At 41.0% G+C, this 25,337-nt stretch overlaps 1 protein-coding gene across 3 annotated transcripts in view; it reads right to left on the bottom strand.

Annotated features, from left to right (window-relative positions):
* msh3 (mutS homolog 3 (E. coli)) overlaps nucleotides 1-25,337 on the bottom strand; it is a 48,015-nt gene that overhangs the window by 952 nt on the left and 21,726 nt on the right. The window contains exons 17-23 of one of the 3 annotated variants that reach the window (XM_028579099.1): nucleotides 23,454-23,570; nucleotides 23,028-23,135; nucleotides 22,149-22,263; nucleotides 21,598-21,755; nucleotides 14,155-14,341; nucleotides 2,204-2,336; nucleotides 1,836-2,004 (exon numbers count right to left, since the gene is read on the bottom strand). In XM_028579099.1, the coding sequence (XP_028434900.1) occupies nucleotides 1,836-2,004; nucleotides 2,204-2,336; nucleotides 14,155-14,341; nucleotides 21,598-21,755; nucleotides 22,149-22,263; nucleotides 23,028-23,135; nucleotides 23,454-23,570 (987 nt within the window). Of the gene's footprint in view, nucleotides 1-1,835; nucleotides 2,005-2,203; nucleotides 2,337-14,154; nucleotides 14,342-21,597; nucleotides 21,756-22,148; nucleotides 22,264-23,027; nucleotides 23,136-23,453; nucleotides 23,571-25,337 lie in introns of those variants that run through there. The other 2 variants (XM_028579100.1, XM_028579101.1) reach the window with 2 other exon arrangements.

Below are 25,337 nucleotides of genomic sequence, written 5' to 3'. Positions count from 1 at the left end.
TTAAGCAGCACTCAACTCCCAGCAGGCTGTTCCTTACAGAGCGAGGAGATGCCGTGTACACATTTGCAGAGACAGAAGACTGTATTTGGAGAAAGTGCAATTTGCTGATGCTTTGACAGCAAAGGACTAAGAATTTTCTGTATTTCTGTATCCTAACTCAATCTGGGCCTGGCAGTGTGTGGTTCATCCTAATAGAAAAAATTGCCTACATCAGGATTAAAAAAAACATAGATTTTCTCCTTTCCATATTAGTGTGCACTTGTGCATTCCTCTTAATACTTGAAAAGATAAATTAGTCATGGAAAATAAGATTTGGACACTTTGGGATAAAATATGCTATGACAAAGATCTGACAGAATTGACTCAATTTGGTTTTAATTTAACCAATTCCAGCACAATTATATTAATTAAAATTGGATTAGAACAGATAAGGAACATTAATTTAAAATCAGAACTTCAAATAAGGAACTACTGAAAAACCTGCACTGCAAACAGCTAAATAAAAGTAAATATTGGCAACCCACACTACATCTCTGGTAATGGCTGCATCCATTTAAGACATCATAAGGAATCTCTAAAAACATTTAAAATGAAGTTGACACCAAAACATTTTTGAAAAAAAAACTCAACTAAAACTGGTTTTGTATGTCTCAGAATCAAAGAGGCCAAAGTTTTGCAGCGGTTGAGGAATTATAAACTGGAAAACACCCATCATAAACCTGAGTGTAGGTTTGTCTGAGCTGGCCCAGTAATCTGTACCCAGTCTTATTTTCCAAGAATTTTGGTACATTTTCTGGTTTGGACATGTTAGCACAATAATTTAATCACTTTCATTTGAGTGTTTAAGTTTAAATAAACATTCAATTTAGTGTCCGTGGAGCTGCTTTGAGTTTTAGTTCTTCATGACACACGTTTGACTCTTTTCAGCTGTCAAGCTCCATTTGTATTTAACAGTATTCAAAAAACTCTCCAAAAGCACACAAACATGATATTTTTTGATTATTAGAGGGTTTAAAAGGTGAAGTAAGTGATTCTGCGCAAAGACTGTTGACATTCATATATATTTATAAAAACGTGTATTGGATTAACATCACTTACAATACCTTTAAGGGATACTCTAGCATTTTAGTAGTAATCTTCCAAAAGTGAGGGACTTGTGAGAGAAAAGTAAAATCAAAGTAAAAAAAAAAAAAAAAAAAAAATCAAAGCAGCAGAAGCTGAAATATCCTAACTTAATTAAGTCCTTAATATGGGTCAAGTTCCAAAAATACTGGATCCTACATTTCCCACAATTCAATTTGATAGTGTTTTTGTCTTAAGCGGCTTTCAAACCATCAAAGCAGCAGGGGCACCAATGCAAGGGGCTCCAGCAGAAAAACACAGGGTTGCCCAGCATATTTTTCTACGGTTAACCTTGCAATCATGTGACGAAGGATAATAATAACTTTCCAGAATTGTAAAATCCTGTGTCAGTATAACAATTACAGAATTCAAATTTACAGATCTGTTACTCAAACTAGACTTGGATTTCACGGTCTCATCGGTACCTGAAATAAAACCAACCAAGAAGCAAAGCTGTTTTCAGTCTGAATGCCCACTTAGACCCTAACCCTGCCAGGTAAACACCCACTACTTTCACAACTCCAGTTTGTAACCCTAGCAGTTTTTTTTTTTTTGAAATTATTTGTTTAGTCTCCAGAGATACAAAATATATTATACAAATGTTTCCACAGGCTGAGTTGTACTCCCCATGACTAGAAAACTGATCTTTATGGGGTAAAATGAGTGGAATCCCCCTTTAAAAAATGGTCAGGGTGAATATGTGTCTGCTGTACCTCCTGGCGTTGACCATGCTCTCCAGCTCTCGGGCTTTGCGTGCAGCAGTGTGTATTATATTGTCTGGAATGTCAGCCAATCGGGCCACATTCAGGCCGTAGCTCCGCCCTGCAGCGCCTTCAGTTAACTGGTAGAGGAAAGTGATGGACTCTGGCTGAACCTCTCCATCTGTCATCGCACGCACACACACACAACACACATACACACACGTTAAAAATCTCACTAAAATATCATGTGATAATGATTTAGAAAATGCCAAAGTAAGATTGTTCTAAATGTACCTGCAAGGCAATAGTCAAACCCAGAATCTCCGCCAAAAAACATTAAAAGCATTTGCATACGCACACAACAATGCACACACACATACCGTCAGTGTCAGTGGCGACGTCAGGTTCATTGAGTAGGAAAGCCATGTGGTAGTTAGACACATGTTCAGGATACACACGCTCCAACTCACACAGAGGAGGATAATGGGTCACGAACAGGGTGAGGGCTTTCACCTAAGAAAAGGAAGGAGAGAGAATTTGTTTTTTACATTTTATGCCAGGTCTAAAAGGGTGAATAGCTGCCAGAGAACCTGTTGCCTAGACTTCTCTGGATGTTAAGGATCAGAAAAATGGCATAAACAGTTTCAGCCAGGTGTAAATGCAATCCGTACGTTATGTTTACATTGGAAGAGAAAATATCCAGTCGAGAGGTAGAAAGAAGCACAGCTGCAGGAAGGAATGTTCCAACTGCAGTCGCTCACTGCTGTCTCCGACAGTCGAAGACGTCTCTATACGTAGGTAAAAGTAAGTCACTTGTGGTGACCCTCCACCTGCTAGGTTTGGTTTTACTGACAACAGAACTACCACCTTCCCACCTACTCAACAGCTTTGTAGAGTGCCTGTGAAAAACAAGATCTGATTAGAGTGTGCAAAGAATGCAGAAAAATCATATAAAAACGGAAGTAAATGTTAAGATATTGCAATGGCCCCTTCCCTACTTACTTAAAATAAAAGTTAAAAGTCAGGGGATCATCAAAGTCAGTAGGAACCACGAATGTCCATACTAAATTCATGGCAATCCATGTATTCAATGGTTTCCAACCTGGGGGTCGGGATCCCAATGTGAGATGAATCTTAACGGTCGGCAGATAACTACCTGGGCAGGAGATAAATTCTGCTGCCTAAAATTAGGATCATGATGTCATGGACGTAGACTTTGATTCATATTAAGTTTGGCAACCATTGTGACATTTTAGTGGACAGGTGAAAACTTTGACATGCTGGTGTCAGTGGAGGAAAAGTCACCAAAGTCATTGGGATACTTCCCCTGGGGACCCTGAATGTCTATACAAAACTTCATGGCACTCCCTCCGATAGTTGAGATATTTCAGTGGTGAGCCAACAGACGCTGCCCTCCCAAGAGAACAAAAGGAAATCTAACTAATCTTCAAAGCAAGCTCTTCCCCATAGCGCGCCAAACTCACTTTACCATCCCTTTGAACATAAAAAGGGTTTTTTAAGCCTTTATATACAGTACAATATGCATCTTTACATTTACTACAACTATATGATTAATATGCAGTTAACATTGAGATCTTGATTCTATTCTACTAAATGTTTTATTTTGTCCTTTGACCTCAGTGAATATTAATCATATTATTAATTTTACTATTTCTCGTTGTACAAAAGGGAGACGTAGGTGGAAAAAAGAACAGAAAGACAAACGATAAAGAAGAGAGATAAAGTAATGAATGGTAGGTACCAAATGGTAGGTATAACAAATGTTGCATTATGCAACACTGTCCGTGTTACCACAAGTAAGCAAAAGTTGTAGCTGAAACACAAAGAGCACAGTATCTACAGCTACTATACTTTGGCCTAGTGTGCAATTACACTGCCTCTGTACCCTGCAGTGTACTGAGCTAATGTGAACATAACCACCAGTATAAACACATACAGTATTGTGTCACTTTTTCCCTTGTTTTTTGTCTGCAATCAATCACTCGGTTTTTCTGCCTTTCAGTGTAAACACCACACCTGGCCTTTCAGGCTCTGGAGAGAGATTGAGCAAAGTGAAGGCACTCTCCTCATCCCGCTAGTCTTTAGGCCTGGGAGCCACCCAAAGGCTACATTAGGGTGAATACGTGAAAATCACAAAAAGCGGGTGGGGCACTCACTCTCAAATGCATGCACAAACATTATTTCTCTCAGCACAGCATTCTCAGGACAGCTGCTCAGAGCTCTTCACTAAAACAAATGCAACAATTTCCTGCTTACTTTAATAGCCCAATCACGTGTGAATGGGAGTAGGGAGGACACAACACAAAACACTGAGTCTTGACAATGTGGCAAACTGTTGAAACACAATAACTAATTCCGGAATAAATATCCCAAACATTTTAGTAATAATAATCATGATTAATGAAAGTAATAACAGTGTATGAGCTCTCATGGTAAAGCAGGCCAGAGTCTTACATCATTGCAGCAGACCGGCGGCTGCAGGACTCGGCTGGCTCCAGGATCTACTTAGAAAGGTCACGTCACTAGTAATACCTCCCTTTGAAAGAGACGTGCATGGTGACTCCCACATGCCTCAAACAAAGACAGACAGACCTGCACACTCATATGGCCGCGCACGCACGCACGCACGCACGCACGCACGCACGCACGCACGCACGCACGCACGCACGCACGCACGCACGCACGCACGCACGCACGCACGGACCACCTTGCTTCTGCAAGAAACAACGCTGAGGAGTGCTGTGAGAATGAACCAAAACAAAGTTGCAGGCTAGAAAAACAAAACAATGAGCGGAAAGACACTAAAAACGCTCTGTAGACCGGTGGGAAAATGCAGAGTAATTTGTTAATTATCTTTCCTCTATAAGCTACATTTCATTATTTCATTTCATTTATTATACAGGAAAGTTAAAAGTAACATTAAGTTACAATATAAAACGGGCCTGACTCAGTTTAAAAACTGGTTTCCAGCAGGTTCCTTAAGGACAGAAACATTTGTACAGGACATCTGCATGGGCTAGACAAATATATACAGCTAAAACAACAATACAGTTACAGCACATGAGGACAAAAACATTGGTACAGGACATTAGCATGGGCTAGACAGATGCAGACAACTAAAAACAACAATATAGTCAGTGCAAACCAAAGACTTGGTCAATACATGAACAATCAATGTGTGCAAGTACTGTTGAGAAGGAACAGTTTGTATGCCTTTTTGAAATATGTGATGGATGGTAGTGTTCTGATATGATGGGGAATGTCATTCCAGATTTTGGTGTATGTATAAAAAAAGGATTTCTGATCATAGTTATTTTTGTATGAGGGAACTGGAATGAATGCCTGTGAAACTGACCTATCCTATTGATCCAATGCTAATTTAAAAATGCAGATTAGTGCAGCTCTTAAGTTATTTCATTAGGAAAATAAAAACTAGTTGCAGCCCTAGAAGACTTACTGAAGATCAAGTGGATTTCTATTGAAATATTATCCAGGTTTATTGGTGTGTTGAACCTTAAATGTCCCAATCTTCCAAGATGACTAAAAAACAAACAAAAATATATAATTTGAAGATAGAAAAAGGAGGGTGCAGGTAACATTTCTCGGCGTCTCTGATTATAAATAGTGGAATCTGGGACTTGAAAAAGAGGAACACCTATAAATATCCACTCTTAATGTAAGCTAATAAATATAAACTAATTTGCTGTAGGTTTATAAACAGATAAAGGAATGCTTGGAGTGGTCAAACATTAAGAAGGCAGGGTCCAGATGTGTTCGTTCGGCTCACTTGTCACATAGGTTCAAATAAAATCTCTGACAGACTGCTGATCGGCCACATACCCACAGGTAACACTTTCTCTGCATTACATCAACTTGTCCACCTCTTCTCATATAATACATATCCAACAGGTTTTGAGCTCCAAATTGGTGTTTGTTTCACTGCACATCTGTCGAGATATGTTGTCAAAGATGTGAATGGGTGTTCGCGTGCAAGAATGCTTCCACTCTGTAATCTGATCCCGAGGAGCAGGTTTGAGGTGACTCAAATCAACACCATTTGTGTCCTCACCTCACAAATAAGCTCTCGCTGAGGTGTGCATACATGAGATGAAGAGATCTGGTGTAAATGATGCGCACCTGTGTGTCACTAACCTCTTTGACTTTGGCTGCGAGTCAATCTTGTTCTCACATTGGTCTATTGTATTCGAGTCAGTATAGTGTTAATTTCGTCAGACGAGACGAGACTAAATATGTTCGTCAACTACGTTTTTTTCCATGACTAAGACGAGACGATGACGAGACTGCGCCAATGTCCCAAAACACTGACTAAGACTAAATTAACATGCATTATTGTTGACGAAGAAAGACAAGACCAAAATGTTTTGCATAAAATAAAAACTAAAATCGTCTCTACCGTTCTGCACATGCGCAAGATAATAATGTTTCACCGAGGATACGACCTGCACGATTTGTTCCACGCTAGCCTATTTAGCCTCCACCGGGAAGCTAACGTTAGTTTAGCTAACAGCTAATTTGGCTAACTAGCTGACAGCTAGATTCAGTCTAAAATAACGTTATGTCAAACTTAATGGGAGAAGCAGGCTATAGCTAAATTAAGACTTTACAGTAATAACAATAAAGACAAATATTGAGTGATTGTATTTTAAATGAGCACAAGTAAAGCAGAACTGACGTAACAGCTGTTATATATGTTAATGTTTATTTTCAAGTTTTATTTTGAGGGTCTTTTAAAGTTATTACATGCTGTCTCAGCTAGCGGTTAGCCCAATTAGCTGTTAGGGTAAAACTAACGTTAGCTTGGCTGTCGACCGGAAGCGTGGAACAGATCGTGCAGTGTCGTAAATCCTCGTACAACAGCGCATGCGAACATTTTGCGCATGTGCAGAACGGATCGTGTACCGACAAATACTACACTTGGCAGCAGGTAACGTCAGCCTACCGTTAGCTAGCAGCTGGATTAAACACGGTTAAAATGCTGACAGCTAAACCTGTAAAAGTTTGTCTGTATTTCACTGGAGAGGATTCCAACAGGGGGACGTAGTAGCTAGCCTACGACAGTCTGCACCTGCCGTTGTCTGAAAAACAACACATATGTTGCGTTCAATTCAAACTCGCCTCACCAGCCTCGTGCTGCGTTCAATGTTATTGTAAAATACAATTTTCCCATTCAGTGGTTGTTTTTGTCGTTTAACAGGAATTTACGGGTGAAATAAGGAAGAGGCTTGATATTTATATAACTTAATATAATTTATTTTTATATAACTATTTGACTGAAATGGTTATCAGAAATAATCTCAGAAATAATTTGTTATTTAAAAAAAGACTAAAATGTTTTGACTAAAACTTGACTAAGATATAGTGAGTTCTCTTTTGACTAAAACTAGACTACAATGACGAGACTTTTAGTCGACTAAAACTTGACTAACAAAAGATATGTGAATGACTAAATAGGACTAAGGACATTTGGACAAGACTAATACTAAATTAAAAATAGGTGACAAAATTAACACTAATTCAGTATCAGTGACAGGTTTCAGTTCCTTTAGACCACATTGGCTCTTTTGTTTCAATGGTAATATTTGGTACAACGGTGTTTGTCTTTTTTGCAACATCCAGGGTGCAATAGTATGGACAGAATGTTCACCATGGTGACATGGACCTGTGCTTTAGAGTGCTTTCACATCTGTAGTTCGGTTCATTTGGTGTGGACCAAAGGAAAAAATGATACACAGGCTTTTTAGAGACAAATATCACTTGTCCATTGATGTCGCCCCCCCTCCCACCCAAAAAAAAGCTGTTGGTCTTGGTGCAATATTTGTGCTTTTTTTCTGATGAAATGGTGATGGGGAAAATTTATTTTGCATCCATTAACTTAAAAAATGTGTATACTGTGGGTGTATAAAGCTCTTCAAGTGGAAACAAAAAAAAAAGCTGAAATTCATGTGGGAAACTGATTTCATCCTATTAGTGAGAACAGAACGCTCTTCTGTTTTTTCATTAAACAAGTGGGCAAAAGGATATGGAACAGATTTAATCTGATTCAGATAACTTTTTAAGCAACCTGCCACACAACAATTAGCACAAGAAAGTGTGAATTTTCAAGTTAGCTTTAAAGAGAAAGTGTTAGCACACTAAACAAAAGCAAAAGATATTTGGACAACTATGTAGTGTGATTTATTTAAATCTGACACATTTACTGTAAACTGATGACTGAAATTACAATTCAAACACTACAAAGAATTACAGTGTTACTAAAATCCATACCAGAATCACAAATCAAGGGCTGAAACATTTAGTTGACAGTGTTTCCTCTATGTTGATTGGCAAGTGGCGGTCCACCACGGTTAGATTTCTCCCGCCACGGTATCAAAAATGTAAAAAAAAAAAAAGCCGTCTATCAGCAGCGATTGTTAGAGAGTCGAAGAATAGCGCGGACACGCGCTTCACACCGCGAGTGGGCACGCGTGACACTGAGAAAAGGGAGAAAGAAAAAAGAGACAGGCTGTCCTCCGGTTGAGATGGCATGTGTGCATCCTTGAGAACTGTAAGTTTTATAACTTATATTGTCAGTTCATTTAAGCCTGTATTAGTCTATAGTTCTTGAAAAAAATTTGTTTCACCTTCACCTGCTAGCTAAATTGCACGTGGCTGTTGATTCAATACAACACCCTTGATATCATATCATGGCATAGTAGGCTAAACCGTGATTATGTCCCGAAACATATTGGGGGAAATTCATTCAACATAATTCACAGCCAAATAACAATTAAAAGTATGTTATTTGAACATTTATAACCTAACCTAACCTAACCTGGCACTGCCTCCGTTTTGGTGTCTGCTGCGGTGCGCAGCGCCGCTCGGACCGTGCGGCGCTGCCCTTTTTTTCCTCCATAAACTCCGCTCTCAGCTCCTCTGCCAGTTGCTGCATGAACTTCCTCCAGGACATTTTACAGCTGATGCACTCCTTGGAGAGGATGTGTGCAATGATTCCAGCCAGTTGTAGCATGTATAAAGTTATATGAACACGTAGACAGCTACCGGCCATCTACGTGTACCGCACCTTTCACAGAGCGAGCGCCCGGTGCTTTCTGATTCAGAACAGAGTCCATCCATGCCGTAGCCTACGTTACCGACTCCGGCTTTGCCTTTGGCCCACATTTGTTACTCGAGATCGCTAGTTACTTTTCTCTGACAGAGACTATGATTATTACTAAGCAACCAAGATGCATCTTCAACCACGCAAAAGATTAAAAACAAAACCGCAAAAATCCGAGCCCGTGTATGGCCAAAATAGGTAAAAGTGATTATATTTTCTTTGCCTTTTGTGTAATGTATATAGCCTAAAAACAATTTGAAATGAGAATACAGACTCTTTTAGGAAAAGTCAGATACCAGCAGGATTGTAATTTTTTATTTAGCAAAGTTATTACACATATAAATTTCAAAACGGTCAAATTACAGTCCTGGCCATTCTAGTGTTAAGGAACAGGCCACAAGGGGACCAACCAGCAGCATGTATGCTACTCAGCATTAATGGGCCACCTCTTTCTGAATTCCCCTATAACCGAGCCTTGGAGTTATTTTTCCAAAACCCAAGAAAAATCAAATGCACACAGCAAGGCTGCTAACTTTGCCACTGAGGCAAATATGCAATTAGTTTCATTATGAATGGTTTCATACTATAGCCTACTTTGGGTTTTGGTTTCCCTATGAAGAATTTCTTGGAAAATTCATTTTGTAGACCTACAGTTCCTCAAAAATACAGTTCAATCAAAACGAAATGAAAATATGCCTCACTGTGTGTGAACAGAGGTAAATAAATCTATTTGTTTGTTTTGCAGCAAAGTGTCAGTTCCGTTTAATACGTAAAACATTTTGCAGCGGGGCGCGGGGAACCAGATCTGCCCCCACTGCTAAAAGAAATCCTAGAGGAAACACTGGTTGATTAATCCATTAGTTGATTGACAAAAAAATTATTTTCATTAATTCAGATTATCTATTATTTGTTTAAATTATTAGTGACTTTTAGCTTTTCAAAGTGTGAAGATTTTCTGCTTTTAAGGTTTCATGATTTTAAATGTTACATATCTGGGTTGTTAACTGTTGGTTGGACAGAATAAGCAATTTGAAAACATCATGTTGGACTGGGAGGTTATGATGGCCATTTTTCACTATTTGACACTGTTTTAGACAAAAGAATCAAACAATCAATCTTAAAAATAATAAACTGATTAATTGGTAATGAAAATAATTATTAGTTTTAGTCCTAAGCAAATCACTATAAATTGGAGTTCGCAATACCTTAAAGTTGACTTCGATTTGTGCACATATCACATTAGAATAGTTTAATTTACCAATAATTGCAGTCAAAAAACAATGTGATATCATGACTTTGTGTAAACATAAACGCCTCTTTTCTAAGCCAAGCGGCGTGTTATCTGTACGCATCTTGAGCTATACGCATTTATGTCTACGCCAAAGAACGGGACGTATGTGTGTCTACGGCACAACGGGACGTTGCATTTGGAGCTATCAGTGTGTATGTCTACACCGTATACAGCAAACGGGTTGGGTTTAGGAAAAGAAGAAAGCAACGGTTGGGATTAGGAAACGTGACACCCGGGACACAAAGGAAACGTACATGCTGGACACGATCCTCGGTCTCCTGGGTGAAAATTACTGTGTTTGACCCATCCACCACCCCACGCAGATTTTGGGCCTTTCATACTACTCGTTACGGCGTAAAATGACACGCAATCGCAAGGTAATGTAAGTCAATGGCAGCCAAACAGCATTTTTGATAAACATGCTAAAAAGCGATTATGCGTCTTGATAACACGCCAAAATGGCATACGAACTGGCGTGTCATACATACGCCACTTCTTAAGATCAGTCTGAAAAACCATCCAGAATAAAATGTATAAGAGAATGACCACTGTAATAATTTTGCCACATAATGCAGATAAATGAACAATTGGATAATGAACAGAAAATGACAGAAAACGTATTTCGTGCATCAACCCTTCCGATATGTATCCTGAGATCCCTTTCTGGGGTCCCCACCCACATTAGGAACCACTGCTATAAATAATGTATGGCATGCAATGAAGCGTCCAACAAAATTCTTACAACCAAATTTGCATAGCGAAAAAAGGACAAAGGTATGCAATCCCAATGAGTTAAGAGAAAAACTGACAAGCATCTTCCCCATGTGTTGAATATGAGTGCAATGCAGAGACTGAGCAGTGCAGAGGAGCAGTGGGTCTTCGTAGGAGCTTTGTGCATAAGCTTGAGCACATCAGACCATTTACGCCCACATGGAGTGATACATTCTACTGAAAATGTACTCATTAGGCATCCAAAAGTAAGTTTTAGTGAGTTCTAGTTCCCCTGTGAGTCCAAGTGTAAAGCTGGGCCTGATTCTGCCTGGTTTACACAGTTAGTGCAGTCACTTGAGTGGAGACTGATGTGTAGTGATGAGCTTAATGTGAATCTAATGGCAGGACCTGCTGTTGGCGTGAATAAAAGCGAGAGTCCAAGTGAGTCTAAGAGTAATGGCTAAAGAAGTGGACAGTATGAGGTACACATCACAACTAGAAAATAATTAAATTGGACAAACATTGAAGGAACCAACCATGTGCTGGTCGTGATTTCACCCCAAAAAAAAAAAGCCAGAAACTTCCATCATATGTGACTCCTCGTTTTAGTGATACTCTCCTCTGCTTTTCCATTTCTTTTTCTCTTTCTGCGTCAAGGCTGTCTCTTTTATTGAGTGGTGTTATGAAACCCATCTACATTCTTAAAGACCTCTCAGGTGAGTGCTAGGGTACAGGGAAAGGGGTGTTACTATAACAACCGAGTCAAGGAGGAGTAGTCTGACTTTTGACGTGAACAGTTGAGTCTGGTGAGGAGGAGGAAGAGGAGGACAGGGCAGAGGAAGAGGAGGATGAGTAGGAGGAAGAGGAGTGAGCATGAAAGACTCTGCAGGTCTGCCTGTACTGAGGAGGCCTTTCCATATAAAAGGTAGTTAGAGGGCTCCTTCCTTCTGCGAACAGCAGCTGCCAGCTGCATTAGTTGATACTTACACATTTTCATTCTCTGTTTTCCAGCAAGGTTACATAACCCCAGGATTCTCTCCAAAGATTAATGTGGAACTGGCAAAACATAAAAACTGGAAGGAGTTTTGCAAAGATAAATGTTTATTCATCTATATTTGAGCAGGGGTAACTCGGGGCAATTTGGAGCTTTTTGACTAAGGCAGTGGAAAACAGAAAATAAATAACTTACTGATTATCCAGATGGCAGCAGTATGCTTTCATGGTAAAACTCATGTAACACATCAATGGTATCGGTCACTGTGGACTGAAGTGGGAGCTGCACCCAGAATCAGTGGTTTGTGTAGTTCATAGAGTGTCAAACAGCTGGTGGTGTGTTATCCATGAAAGCTAGAAACAAAGTTCCTCAAATTATCCCCAGAGAAGCTACAGCCTGAGCTAAATTGTGTTTTGTTTCTTGTAGTTTTTGTGTCTGTCTGTCTGTCTGTCTGTCTGTCTGTCTGTCTGTCTGTCTGTCTGTCTGTCTGTCTGTCTCTCTCTGTCTGTCTGTCTGTCTGTCTGTCTGTCTGTCTGTCTGTCTGTCTGTCTGTCTGTCTGTCTGTCTGTCTGTCTGTCTGTCTGTCTGTCTGTGTGTGTGTGTGTGTGTGTGTGTGTGTGTGTGTGTGTGTGTGTGTGTGTGTGTGTGTGTGTAAAATAGAAACCTTATTTATTGATATGATATTTCAATATCAATCCAGCTCACTATGTTGACAAGTAACTCATGCTAATGCTTGGTGGCTAAACCGTACAGTACCGTTATGAAGATTACAACTATGTTTAACCCAATTATAAAGTTATTTTTAGTATGACGATGATGATGATGTGAATCGCCATGCAACATTAGCTGTATGGGTAGTCAACAAACTAAGATAGTTAGCTAGCGCACCCCGGTTCGTCTGCCTTATTCCCTGCTAAAAGACTGGCGGGATGAGAGAGACTACAGCCCCGGAGAAAATGGAACAGCTGTGTGATGCCACAAATTCAAGGACGCAGTCCATGTCAAACTGTAGTAATGGGTCTTCTGCGCTTATAGTATTGAATGTTTGTTCAACACAAATTGGTACAAACAAGTACTGTGGGTTTTCCACAAGGGAATAACGAATGACTTGCCAATGTCCGTATTGATAACCCCCCACACCACCCTTACTAACACAAACACCCCCCTCCTCGTTCCCTCATCTGTTCTGCAATGACAGACATACGAAACATTGTGCAACACCCAAAGGGCACCTGACTGTGCCAGTTCACATAATTCCAACAGAACACACACACACACACACACACACACACACACACACACACACACACACACACAGATTCCAAGTACTTTGAGCTACCATGTCATGAGAAGTTCTACCTTGTTGTTTTATTGTTCACTTTTAACTCACTTTACATCATCTTTGCTAAATCTTTTTCCTCTCTTTTCCTCACAGCGCCACTCATACGCTACTCTCTGTTACCGCTCACTCTCCTTGCACGGGCACTGACTTCACTCACTTAAGGCACCCTGCCATTCTCACTCTAACTTACGCTACTCTCGTAAGTGGGTTGTGGTATACCACGGGAATTTCTTGCTTTTCAACCGCGTTAAGAAAAAATCCATACCGTGCCAGCCCTAGTGCAAAAGTGAACATTGGACAAGCTGTCATCAGCCTTGGTTATGTGGGTGTTTCATGAGAAGTAAATGAGGCATGCTGCAGTACAACACACATCCCTTGAACAACTAGGTACCCAGGGATCACTCCATCTCTCTCTCTCTCTCTCTCTCTCTCTCTCCTTTTCCATTGCAGCTTGCTCTCTATCAGAATATCAACATTATAGATCAAGCTTCTGTGGCCTCTCTGGAGCCTCATCTCTCTCTTCAAAACAAACAATCACTGCAGTATGCAGAGCAACAACAAGCACATACAATCAAACTTTTGCATATACACATACACATACCTCTTTAGGTCATTAGCTTGATGGTTAATTGGGCTGGCCTTAATATCAGACAATGCTGGTGGATTTAGCAACAAGATGAATATGTGTGGGGTTGACAACAGGGTGCATTTCACATGATTTGGTATGTCAGCAGTCACACGGTTACCAAAATGTCCCATCAGTGCTTTGCCTCTCATTTCTCACCTCTTTTTATTTCCTCTCTTTTAATATTCAAATCTGTCCATTCACACAGACACAGACAAACACACACTTACATCTCTGATGAAGTACTCCAGGGTGGCATGGGCAATGGCAATCCCATCATGGGTGCTCGTGCCCCGTCCCAGTTCATCAAGGATGACCAATGAACGTTCAGTTGCGCGGAAAATGATCTCAGAGGCTTCAGTCAGCTCTTCCATGAACGTACTACGCCCTTTGTAGATGTTGTCTGTAGCCCCCATCCTGATGACCAATCAGACAAAGAAAAAATGAGGTGAGAGGTCAAAAGTAAAAGAGTGAGAGAAAGTTATGCTGAGATCGGATTGCCTAATACTTTTAAAAATATTTATGTAAAGCTACCCCCCCCCGGCGCGACGATATCATCGTCCATCACGATGTTTTACTGTAAACATCCAATTTAGGGGACATCACCCAATTTAGGGGACATCACCCAACCCTAAATCACAACGACATGTACAAAATACGGAACTAGAACTATACTGACACCTACTTAGCTCCGATAGCAAGGCAACATTACTATGACAAATTATCCTTTGTACTATAATTATCTCAACATGACTACTAACTACTACTAACATAGGGCAGAGGACAATACCAGTATCAGTATTACAATACTTTAGTACTAGAAGGCCAGAATCATCTAATCATTTTGATTTGTTTTTTTTAGAAGTCATGTTCATGCTTTGATTATAAAATGTCATCTGCATCAAGTTTGGACACTTCCAGTCTTTAAATTATTTGATATCAAAGTTGAAGCTACTGGGATAATTATGTTGTTCGAAAAAAACAAAAAACACCTACGGAGAGACACATGGATAACTTTTCAATCAGTGAACCTGCTCCTTGTCTTCTTACAGAAGTACCAAGAAAAGAAAATGTGAGATGGAAAAGGAGGTGTGTGAATAAAGTGAGAGAGAATAACTAGAACACCTGGAGTTTTTTTTTTTTTTTTAAACTGAACAGAAGAAAAAGAAGGAAGTCAACATGCAGCTGCAGGGTGTGGGAGATGGTGTGGAGAAGTTAAAATGGCCCGAGTCTCATTCTCACCCCTCGTCATGTGTCATACGTGTCACAGTCTGAACTGTTCCACGAAGTGAACCATGTTCACTCGTTATTAACATTGAAACGACTTGTGAAACTCTGGTTTCTCCTTCTCTTCCCTTCTGATGCCATCTCAGGTTAATTGAATTTAACATTCAGTCATTTCCAAAATTCCTCTAAAAAAAAAATATTCAGCCCAACAAATTAAAAACAAACTTGAACTATCAATTGTTGAATCACTATGTATTTATTTCCAATCGATGGCAATCAGGTCTTACAAACAGAAAATAGATGCAGACTTCCAAATGTTATTTTATGTGTATGAACCTCAGCAATGTTGACAATGCATACTTTGAAAACAAAATCTTGATGTGTGGCCGGGTTTGTTTTATTTTTGAACTGAGAGGATGCCACAGAAGAGGTAGCTACACTATTGTGACCAAAAGTATGTGGACATCTGAACACTACACCCAAATGAGATTGTTGAACATCTCATTCCAAAACCATGGACAATAATCTGCTGCTATAACTTCCTACACAAGAATACAAAAATGTTCTTGCGTGAGGCCCAATGTGTAATCAGAAACCATTAAATAACATTCACTAGCCTAGAATAGATGTCATGAATGCATTAGCAAACACATGTAAGTATAATTATGGTTGATGTTACGGTTGATGTTACACAGTCACCTGAGGAGGTCAAAACTGAGGCTAGTGACAGAAAATAAAAAGGATTCCAACAGTGGAACGAGACTACCTTGAACACTACTGATGTTGCCACCTGTCGAGTCCATGGAAATAGATATTTACTTGTTACAGAGATACAATAACAACATGTTTATTTCGTCACACGTCTCAAAGCCAGTTTGAGAGCTCCTCTGATGCACCAATACAGACTGACAGACAGAGCAGAGACTATCTGGTGGTGAGCTTTTCTCACCTCTAAATCTGTCTTTTCCGGTCCTGATTGTCCTTCAACACAGTACAGCAGTATCAATGAACCACCAACAGGAGCCTCCAGCACATAAGTTACCATGGTTACATCATACGCCACATAGGAGAGGGGTGTGGCAGACATGCTGCTGCATTTCATTAGCCAATTTATAGTGTGTGTGCATGTATGCCAAGACTCAGGGTAAATTACGACATTATTAGATCTATACTGCGTGGCAGGAAGGACATACAGAATCAGATGAAGACACACTGTCTGTTCACTGATGAACGGAAAAACACAGACACAATCCACCAGCTGGGTGCCTGCTGCTTTGCATTGAGTCCCTCCTTTCCCGCCAAATAAACTGATTCTGAAAAGTAATTTATCATCACCTAACATTTCAAGTGTTTTTCTGACACTCGTGGTTCCCTTGTTGCTCTCAGAATGCCCAGTGGTTTTCTTGTATTAATACATTATGAAATCACTCTACTCTAATCAATCAAAACTTCTTGTTTTTTATGGCAGAAAAACAAAATCCAAAACCCTACCTCAATGCCAAACGCTATTACAAACATGACAAAATCTGCAAAAATCTATTTTCACTTTGAGGAGACAGGAATGGAGTTTAGTCTTGGCTTTATGATTAAAACCGATGTCGTAAAAAGCTTAAAGACAAAAAATGAAGGCTTCTCATCCCTCTTTACGTTGTTCCACCTTCAAATCTGGACTTACGATCATTATTTTTTCTGTTTTATTGGCAGTTTTTTTGTTTTTGTTTACTGAGGCTTTCATTTGATTTGCAAAATTAGTAACCTTAACTTTTATTTTTTATTATTGTTTCATGTGGACACCAGAGGACTAATGACCACTTTGTTAAATGGAAATCCAAATAAAGAATAAAGCTACACAAGAACCCATCTTCTTATTTAGATCAGGACAGCAGGAAGATCAAAGTAAGCACATAACACAAGGCATTTGTCAATCATTTAGATTTGTCCTTCCAGTTTATTTCTGCAGCGTTAACTCCACACAGTCCTACACAACACTAAAGACCTAACCTGCCCGGCTTGACGCCTACAAGAATGGCATAGGCACTCTGATACTGCATCACTATAAAACCCTGAGGAACGGATGAGTCGATTTAGGATGCAACATTTTTCCACATGCTCAACATGTTTCACATCGCTGTACAACACCCACCAAGGTGATGGCTACACTGTTACACAGAGACACGTTGGCACCAAATCACTCACCATCGTTTGTGAGGTGTGCCTGGATATTAACAACATTTCTGGGGAAAAGAAAAGAAAAAATGTCACTGCATTTTCTGAGGGGAGCTTGTGAAAGACTTAAAGTAAGTAACACGCTATAATCCCTGCAAGGACTCCATGGTCGATTAAAGGTCCTTTTCAAAACAGGGTTTTACATTCTGCTTCCTTTTGCTGTTTCCATAACAACCATGAAGTGATGGAAGAATGTGCTCTATAACCATCTATAACCTTCAGGACTCAATACCAACAATAACACACACACACACACACACACACACACACACACACACACACACACACACACACACACACACACACACACACACACACACACACACACACACACACACACACACACACACACACACACACACACACACACACACACACACACACACACACACACACACACACACCATCTGCCAGGAAACACACACCAGACTGCTGGCTTACTCTGCTACAGACAGACAGACAGACAGACAGACAGACAGACAGACATTTGTAAAAAGTGCTGTAGCACAGTGGCGTGGGCAGGAAAATAAATAAAACAAGGACTGTGAGGTGGTTTGCTGCTTTAAACCAATCCCCCAGATTATTCACTTTATCCTCATTGATAATCAATCATCTGGATCAGTTCAGACAGAATATCCCATTAGACAGCTATGCACCGTCTCATTACCCCCAACCCGCAGAGTCTGCTTATTCCACTTGCAAGCTCTCACTCCATGTCTCTCTCCCCTCTCGCTCATAAACACACTTCTCACACTCACAAGATCAAGCAATTCCCACCGCTGCGTCTGTTACGCTTGACACAGCAGTGTGAATTGATTGAACGCTTATTATCAAAACAGATGCTTCTCAGGATCTCAGTGATAGAGAGAGGCCAAGCAGTCCAATTAGAAACAGATGGAATGACAGAGGTAAAAGAGGAGGTGAGGGGAGGACAGCGGATACTGTGTGGTGCGTTTTCTCTGTGGACATTAATTAGCTCTTTTGGTTGTATTTTTTCAGAGAGAAAGAGAATATTAACCTCTAACCGTGCTCAGAGACCCGACTCAACAACAAAGGCGCGCACACACACACACACACACACACACACACACACACACACCCACACACACACACACAGTATTGCTTTACTTTTGTAGACCTTCACTGACTTAAGTACACTCATTCTCTGAGCGGACGCTGCACTACGACCCTGACCTAAACCTGACACTTATTACTTTCTAATTCAAAGTATTTTCTTTGTTTTTTGCCAATTTTCCCAAAGAAATATCTAGATTTTTTTAAGGTTCAGTTGGGGCTCCCTGGGGACGTAGAACTGCAACGTCCTCAGTTCGAATCCAGCTGGGGATGCGTCCTGCATGTCACTCCACAGCTCTCTGTCCCCTCATTTCCTGTAATCTCGATCAACTCAGTAATATAAAAAGGCATAAAACGCCCTAACAACGCAGATCAAATGATTTCCACTCAGAATTGATGTCCCCATGCTCATAAAAGATGCAATTTCCTGGTGGAAGAAGACATCAATTATCTTAATTTACAAAGAAAATACATCATGTTTGTGATGAGGACAACTTAGAAATTGTTTGAGATAATAGAAAGTGAAGAAAAACATGCTTCTCATTGTCTGATTATGTCCTTCAGATTTAGTAAAAAAAAAAAGTTTAACTACGGTGTTGCTGACTGTATTTCAAAAGATTTTGGTAGTATTTACTTTTTTTAAATCAGATGTACAGTCTTTTTATTCAAAGTAAACAGTGAAATAATTTCTTCAAAATACAGTTATATTGTTAATTGTATTCATAAATCCAAATAATTTGCAAAATGAAATCTTTTTTTATTATTTTGGTTTATTTTAATTCTTTAGTTTTCAGTTTACAGGATGACAAAATATATGATCTGTACTATCTGCAATTATAAATCTCAAAGTTTTATGATCAGTCCATGACTTCTGTCCACCCAACCCAACATTCTAATAACCCTAAACTTAAGCCAAAATCACCTCATTACACTAATATGAAGTCTAAAACTGCCAACGGTTTCTCTCAAGGATAGAATTCTCTCTCTCTCTCTTCCTCCCACTGGGTTAATACATAAGAACATGCTTAAACCCACAAAAAAAGACAATTACACACATCTGCAAGCCATTAGGTCTAATCACACAGTGCAGCAGAGGCAGAATAGCAGAAACCATAGAGTATATTGGCCTGGAAACTACATGCAGAGCTTACTGCTCCACTCATCATAATGAGATAATCATCAGCGGGGAACAAAAAGATCTTCTACAACAACGTCTTATTGTCTGAAGGTTCCTACGATACAGAGAGTTGCATCACACAGAACCATGACAGAACAATAGAGCCGGCCTTGTCAAACAACTCTTGTTCATCCCTTTTTTTTTTTCTTACAAACCTCCTCCCGTGTGCAAAAGGAACACAATAGGATTAGTGTGAGTGTCAGCCCTAGAAATAACTCGACCATGTTACAGACGATGAAGGTGACACAAGGGGAGATTTTTTTTGTCCTAAGGTTGTCTCTATCTGTGTTCTTTTGTTTAATTGCACTAATAAAGTGTAATTTGGAGAGGTGAAAGTGTGTTGTGCTCCTTCAGTGTTGTCATGGTCACTATCCTCATCTTCCTGAGACAAAGCTAGAAAAAGTCACTCAGATATCACCTCTTGAGTGTGTTTGTGTGTCTATCCATCACTAAAAAGAGAGAAACACTGTAGCTTGTTGCATCACTTTTACATTACGGGCTAGGTATAGATAAGTATTTGTATGTATTCGTTGTATGCATTGATTTAATTTGTGTACCTGTTTTAAAGTGTGAATGTGTCATTGTTTATGGGAGTCTAATCTTTAAAGGTCACACGGCATGAAAATTTCACTTTATGAGGTTTTTTAACATTAATATGCGTTCCCCCAGTCTGCCTATGGTCCCCCAGTGGCTAGAAATGGTGATAGGTGTAAACCGAGCCATGGGTATCCTGTTCTGCCTTTGAGAAAATAAAAGCTCAGATGGGCCGATCTGGAATCTTCTCCTTATGAGGTCATAAGGAGCAAGGTTACCTCCCCTTTCTCTGCTTTACCCACCCAGAGAATTTAGCCCACCCATGAGAGAGAGAGACATTGTGGCTTGCAAACAAGCAAAGTGGCAGTTGGTCAAGGCCACACCCCCACCCCCACCTTGCCCCCCCCTCTCTCCTCCTCAATAGCATTTAAAGCTACAGACACAGAAATGGCACATACTAAGGAAAGCTCATTGTGGGACTGGCTCTAGTGGCTGTAATTCTGCACCAAGGCTGAATTTCGGGAAAGAGACTTCAGATACAGTATTAGGGGACCACTAAGGCCTATATAAGAGCATCCAAAAAGCAGCATGTCATAGGACCTTTAATATGCTTGCCAGGAAAATAAGCATCTTCATGTTTGTGTCATCAAGAGACTACTGTACTAGCGAGCGGTGTTCATTTTTCTGTGCAGCTGCATCAAATGATTGTTTTTATCCATCATGTGTTTCTGTATAATCCACACTGCTTCATTAAGCCAAAGCACAAGTTAGAGGATTCATAGTTTTCAGAATAAACTGAAAACTCTCCTCTTTGATAAAGCTTATAGTTAAGTGAGGAGTTGCAGCGTCCGCCTAACCCGGCCCACCTGCTTCTCTTCGTAGTCATCAGATTTATTGATCATATAATCAATAATATAGTGTGAGTAGAGGGGGGCGGGCCAGTACAGCCTCTCATCAATGTTTTCATTTGTTTCCTTTTGTATGCATCCTGTCCCAGAACTGCTTGTTACTAACCTAGCTCTGGGGAGTTTACTCCCCGGAGTCCTTATGTTTCTTCTTCGGAGAGCTATGCTACGCCCGGCCGCGTCCTGCTGCGTCTGCTGCACCCACTCGTGCTCTGCAGCGCCACGTTTCATCCCGTAACGTCCTGCTGTGACATGAACTACAACGACTACCTTCAAAGTCACTGTTCCACTATCTTTAATGCGACTATTATCGCCATCACACCCCCAACCGGCCCCGTCAGACACCGCCTACCAAGAGTCTGGGTCTGCCGAGGTTTCTTCCTAAAAGGGAGTTTTTCCTTGCCACTGTCGCAATAGCCACTGCTAATGCTTGCTCTTGAGGGAATTACTGTGATTGCTGGGCCTTTGTAAATTATAGAGTGTGGTCTAGACCTACTCTATCTGTAAAGTGTGATGTAAAGAAATGATACCTGGTATAAATGCCATCCAGCACGCCCAGGCGGGCCTCAGAGGCCGGGACGTAGGAGCCCATCTGAGCCATAACACAGATCAGAGCCACCTGGCGGATGTAGGAGCTCTTACCCCCCATATTAGGACCAGTGATTATCATAGTTCTCCTGCCATCACCCTGTAGGAGGGGAGGAGAGGAGAGTAACAGTGACATAGACAGAAGGCGAAGAGAGAGACAGAATAAGACATTTGCATGCTGTCCTGCACAGCTGAGGAGGTGGGTGGATTGAAAGCTTGGCTGCTCTTCCTATTGGCTTGTGCTTCTGTTGCAAAATTAACCTACACCCACTCCAGCACTGAGCAAGGAAGTGTGTGTGGTGCCATGCAAGTCTGTATGAGTGTGCATCAAGTGAGTCTGTGTCTTGTTTCAGAACTGCCTCAATGAGTTAGTGAGCAAACAAACATCTTTGTGTGTGTGTGTGTGTGTGTGTGTGTGTGTGTGTGTGTGTGTGTGTGTGTGTGTGTGTGTGTGTGTGTGTGTGTGTGTGTGTGTGTGTGTGTGTGTGTGTACCTGTAGTTCAGTGAGGTTGGGCACATACTGGTTGTGCTCTCCCATCAGTACGTCGATGGCGGGGTGTCTGCCATCCCTGATCATAATCTGACGCTGACTTACACACACCTCTGGCCTGAAACCAGAGAACACACTCAGTAAGTCAGGCACATACAGTACACACCGAATTAAATAGAAACACACACACACACACACACACACACACACACACACACACACACACACACACACACACACACACGCTGTGGATTCCTGCTTTCTTAAAGGAATAGTTCAACATTTTGGGAAATATGCATATTGAATTTCTTGTGGAGTTATAGGAAAAGACTGGCGAAGTAACTTCCTGGCAAATAAACTGCCAGGCAATCAGCTGAGACTCCAGGAAGTTTCTGCTCCCGGCCAAGAAACAGCCCGGCACATACTGGAACCACTCTACAACCTACAACATATTGTTTTTACTTTTTACAGCTTTGGACAGAGCCAGGCTAGCTGTTTCCCCCAGTTTCCCATCTTTGTGCATGTGTGCATGTGTTTGTGTGTGTGCATGTGCATGAGAGAGAGTGGAAGAGATGTTGGCGTTTTGGCTGAGCACGCTGCTGAGCCCGGTGCACACTCCCACACACAGCCTGTCTGAGACTATAGGACACGACACAGGACACCCACACACACACACACACACACACACACACACACACACACACACACACACACACACACACACACACACACACACACACACACACACACACACACACACACACACACACACACACACACACACACACACACACAATATACCACACACAAATACAAACACACACAAGCATGCGCACACTCACACAGACAGCAATATTTACAGTCATCATGAGAGGACATCACCTGCAATAGTCCCCTTGTTTAGCCACCTCAGCCAATGAAAAGAGACAGTCCATGGTTGCTAGGTGACTAATAGCCCTTTTTATGGTGTGATAGTGCTCCCCAAACTGACTGCAGAGAGAGAGAGGAAAGAGAATTTCAAGTGTAAATTAAGGTAAGTACATACTGTGTTCTGAGCAGACGGCACTGACGGCGTACTTGAACTAAACAGACAGACAATTCTGGCAGGCTGAGAGCTGTGCAGGCATCTCTCTGAACCAGAGACTGACATGTTTAAGCAGATCTTCATTGAGTTTATGATCAACTGTGTGTATGCGCGTGCGCGCGTGTGTGTGTGTGTGTGTGTGTGTGTGTGTGTGTGTGTGTGTGTGTGTGTGTGTGTGTGTGTGTGTGTGTGTGTGTGTGTGTGTGTGTGTGTGTCAGTCATACTCGAGAAAATTGGTCCACTCCCTCTGGCAGTCCAACAGAAGCTGCTCTCGGAGCTGCAGCAGCTTCTTGTAGCGCTCCACCAGGAAAGGAGAGTGATACCTGCTGACTGCCTTGGTGCTACAGAGGAGAGGGGATAAGAGGTGAGGTGGAGGAGCAAAGCAAAGAACGAAAGTGTTCAGTAAATACATATGACATGTCACATCAGTGAGTGCTGGGACTGTCAGACACCACAGCTGCCTTGTCCATGGGTTATGACCAAATCAACAATAGACTTATTCTTTTGCTGTATTTTCTATTTGATTATTGCCTGAGGATGCAAAATTATCCAGTGGTTTTGTGATCTTCATGAAGGATTTGCAAGTAGCTCACAGCTTCTCATCGAAACAGAACGGGAGCCAGCAGATCCAACCAGCTCGTTGGTTTCTAAAAAAATGGATTCTGTCTTTTCATCGTCAGCATTAATTGATTTTTTGACACTTGGGCGCAGCTGAACAACACTGATATATTATCAACTTATAAAGTTGTTGCTGAAAACCTATTAGCAAACAGATGCCTATTTACACATCCAGCAGACACGGAGCAATATTGGGTTTCTGGCCACCTGACGAATGAAGGTCCAATATTCACTTTCCATTTAGCTCTGTTGTGCTCTCCATCAACTCCTGAGGGAAATATATGGCTCTTTAGCTGCTAAATGCTCCACGATGTTAATCAGCTAGGAGCTTTGTCAAACTCCCGATTGGTACTGCTGAGTGTTTTGGCTGAAAGCAGCTGCATGCATGGAGGTTAAGAAGAACAGTGAGAGTGAACCAAAAGAGTATAGTTGTTAACCCTAAAACCCAAACAATGAATTAAAAGACGCTGAACACTCCACAGAGCTGAGGGGAACTTTAGTCCGTGAGTGACTCCTTTCACATTACACATAGTCTGTTGATCCACTGTTATTACAAAAGATATTGATGTGTGCAGCTTCAAACTATTATGAAACTAGTTCTATCACCCAGTGACCTAATAGTATAGTTTAAAGGGGTGATAGAATGGTTATATAGGGTATTTCACACTGTTCCTTAAGGTCTCAGCATAGGGTATGTAACATTGGTTGGGCTGAAAATGGCCCAGGTGCTGTTCTATGCGCCCTAACGCAACCCTGTGAAATAGCCCTAGAATGAAACAAGAGGTTTTCTCCCTTTTATGGTATGCTCATGAATATTTAAATGAGGTGCACACTGATTGGTTGGTTTACAATGAGCGAAGCTGGAGACATTAGGTGTTGAACCGTATATGTTTGAGCCTGAATCAGAGGAAGAATCTGATGTAGAGGAGCAACCAGTCGCCCATAGATTGGTAAGTTTTGTCATTTACAGTAGCATTTACTGCACCACGAACGGCAGCTCGCGGTGCTCTGTACCCAGCGCACAGTCACCTATGTTGGAGTAACTGAACGACCAACTACTGCTTACCTGGAGCACCACGACCGGCAGCTCACGATGAAATGTGAAAAGTGTCAGCATTCCCTCTACAGCTTGGAACACTGCATTTACGACTGTGGTTCATTTTCAATATCCTTGAAAAACTTCCAACTTCCAACTTTCTTCTTTGTAATTCTCATGGCAGCATGCAGCTAAACTAGTGTCTGAGATCTATGCTGGTCTCTATGTAAATTTTGGGGCGTGACAAAGGTACAGACCAGAGCCAAATAAGGTACAGCCACCAAGTTGACTTCAACTTTTAGCTTCGTTGGGATTCACCCGTTTTCAGAGGCAGTTTCAATTTGTGAGATTTGCATAGGAAAGAGGTGTCAATGAGACTTTGAGGTTCTCTGTATGTCCATTTTACCCGCCTAACTGTCGTTATTCAACTATGACAAGGTAAACTCGGTTTTGC

The sequence above is a fragment of the Perca flavescens genome, chromosome 5 (assembly GCF_004354835.1).
Source record: "Perca flavescens isolate YP-PL-M2 chromosome 5, PFLA_1.0, whole genome shotgun sequence".
Lineage (NCBI taxonomy): Eukaryota > Metazoa > Chordata > Actinopteri > Perciformes > Percidae > Perca > Perca flavescens.
Note: the sequence above shows the minus strand (reverse complement) of the source record. Positions and strands in the feature narration are given on the sequence as shown.